This window comes from Micropterus dolomieu, linkage group LG01 (assembly GCF_021292245.1).
Source record: "Micropterus dolomieu isolate WLL.071019.BEF.003 ecotype Adirondacks linkage group LG01, ASM2129224v1, whole genome shotgun sequence".
Taxonomy (NCBI): domain Eukaryota; kingdom Metazoa; phylum Chordata; class Actinopteri; order Centrarchiformes; family Centrarchidae; genus Micropterus; species Micropterus dolomieu.
Genome location: NC_060150.1, coordinates 46,868,104 through 46,870,361, shown reverse-complemented (window position 1 = coordinate 46,870,361; position 2,258 = coordinate 46,868,104). Strand labels below are relative to the sequence as shown.

Genomic DNA, 2,258 nt, shown 5'->3' with positions numbered 1-2,258 from the left:
GCGCACCAAACACACACACATATAGATAAACACACAAGGATACAACACACACAGACACACACACACACACACAGACACACACAGACACACACACACAGACACACACACACAGACACACACAGACACACACACACAGACACACACAGACACACACACACACACACAGACACACACAGACACACACAGACAGACACACACAGACACAGACACACACATACAGACACAGACACACACAGACACAGACACACACAGACACAGACACACACAGACACAGACACACAGACACAGACACACACATACAGACACACACAGACACACAGACACACACAGACACACAGACACACAGACACAGACACACACAGACACACACACAGAGACACAGACACACACACACAGAGACACACAGACAGACACACACACACAGACACACACAGACACACACACACAGACACACACACACACACACACACAGACACACACACACACACACACACACACACACACACACACAGCGGCAGCAGAGCGAGCAAACACGCCGTCCATAGAATAAACGTCACTCAGTATTGTGATGGAGTTCATAAAGTGACTTTGCTGTTGTAAACATTAATGTTGCTGCTCTAGAAACAACATTTTATTGTTGTTTTATTGATGTTATTAAATCCTATTAATAATTGTAAAACAACCAGGCAGCTAATATTCACACTTCATTATTTGTTTATGTATCGCGAGTCACGTGTCATCTCAATATATAACAATGTAATCGCACATTGAATATTTTCCTCATACCGTGCAGGCCTACCTCATGCCCGTTGGGTCTGGGCTTACCAAATAACCGTCACCAAATAATAGTAAAGTATCGATAATGGTATCGGGAAAGAATCGCATCGTTAAACAGTCTCAATAATGGTATCGATATCAATAAAAATTATCGATCCCCATCCCTAGTTATTACTTTTAGAATACAGTATCGTCCCGGAGCCCCAAGGTTTCCTCCCAGATCACAGGTGATTGTTTGAAACTCGGCAACTGCAGCTCGGGGTTAAGATGACGATGCAGAACCTGGTCATAAAGAGTTCATTATAGCGTACAGTTTTGTCAATTTGCTATTAAAAATAACTATGTCTGTCCCAGCCGTTCAAGGTGTTGATCTCAGTATAGGGCTGGAATGCAATAACAAAACCTTGAGGGTGAGTTTGCTTTGCAGCGCTGACTAGTTGGTGTTCATAGCTTCTCATCCAGCAGCGACAGCCCCGATCGCAGCTGCAGTCTCAGTGTCTGTGGCCGCTCTGTTTAGGTTGGTCCAACAGCGTCACCAGCCAACACATTCTGATCCCCAGCAGGCTGGCAGAGCTGAGGACTCCTGTCGGCCTGTGTCAGGCTGGTGAGTTAGTGGCTGCGGTTGTGTTGCGGTGTGCACGTCTTACACGCCGGTTTCCCAGTGTGCTTTGCTGTGGTTTTGAACTTGATTGAACTGCCTTTGGTTCTTTGTGTGAGTTTGAAGTTTTTTTTACCCTCTTATGATTCAAAGGCCGAATCAGAAAATGTGTTTTTTTTTTCCTTTTTAATGTCTTTGATATCAACATGAGCAGGAATTTGAAATTAGTTTAAAAAAAAAATAAAAGCCTGATTGTCAGACTGAACTGTCATTTTGTGGACAGCAGAACTGAAAGATTTAGTTGATAGGCAGAAAATCTATTGGCCACAATTTTAATTAACCACTAAGTGTCTTAAGTCTTTAAGTCTGGCAAAGATATTAAATATCTGCTGGTTCCAGCATCTTAAATGGACTTGCTGCTTTTCTCTGTGGGGTTTTGGGCTGTTGGCCAAACTAAACAGGAGGTGTGAAGATTTGATCACTTCGTTCTTTCAGAACTTGTGATTTGTTTGTTTGACATTTAGTGTAAAAGTAATCATCAGTGGTAGTCCTAGTGGACAGGGATTGAGGTGTGGAGACGTTTAGAGGTGACTGTGTAAAAGAATCAACCACGTCGTGGATTAAAAGGGGAGGGGAGACATGTATAATAACTGATTTGTAAGTGTATTGAGAAAGAAACCACGATTTGTATGTAGAAGAAATGTAGAACAGCAGAAATGAGAAGCAGAGTAAAGCTTTAAATAACTTGAGCTGGACCAGTGGAGTCCCACTAAACACACATAAAGAAACTGCCACATGTGGTCTGTGCTTTTATTTTCCCTTTTTTAGAAAGGCAGGGCTCGGGTTTTGATTTAATGAGATACTGCAGCCTGTAATCACTTTC

The 2,258-nt window shown here is 42.7% G+C and overlaps 1 protein-coding gene across 1 annotated transcript in view; it reads left to right on the top strand.

Annotated features, from left to right (window-relative positions):
- Positions 1-2,258, top strand: part of LOC123984118 (phospholipase D1-like) — a 39,187-nt gene that overhangs the window by 30,907 nt on the left and 6,022 nt on the right. The window contains exon 16 of the mRNA XM_046070847.1: positions 1,295-1,409. Within this exon, the coding sequence (XP_045926803.1) occupies positions 1,295-1,409 (115 nt within the window). The remainder of the gene's footprint in view (positions 1-1,294; positions 1,410-2,258) is intronic.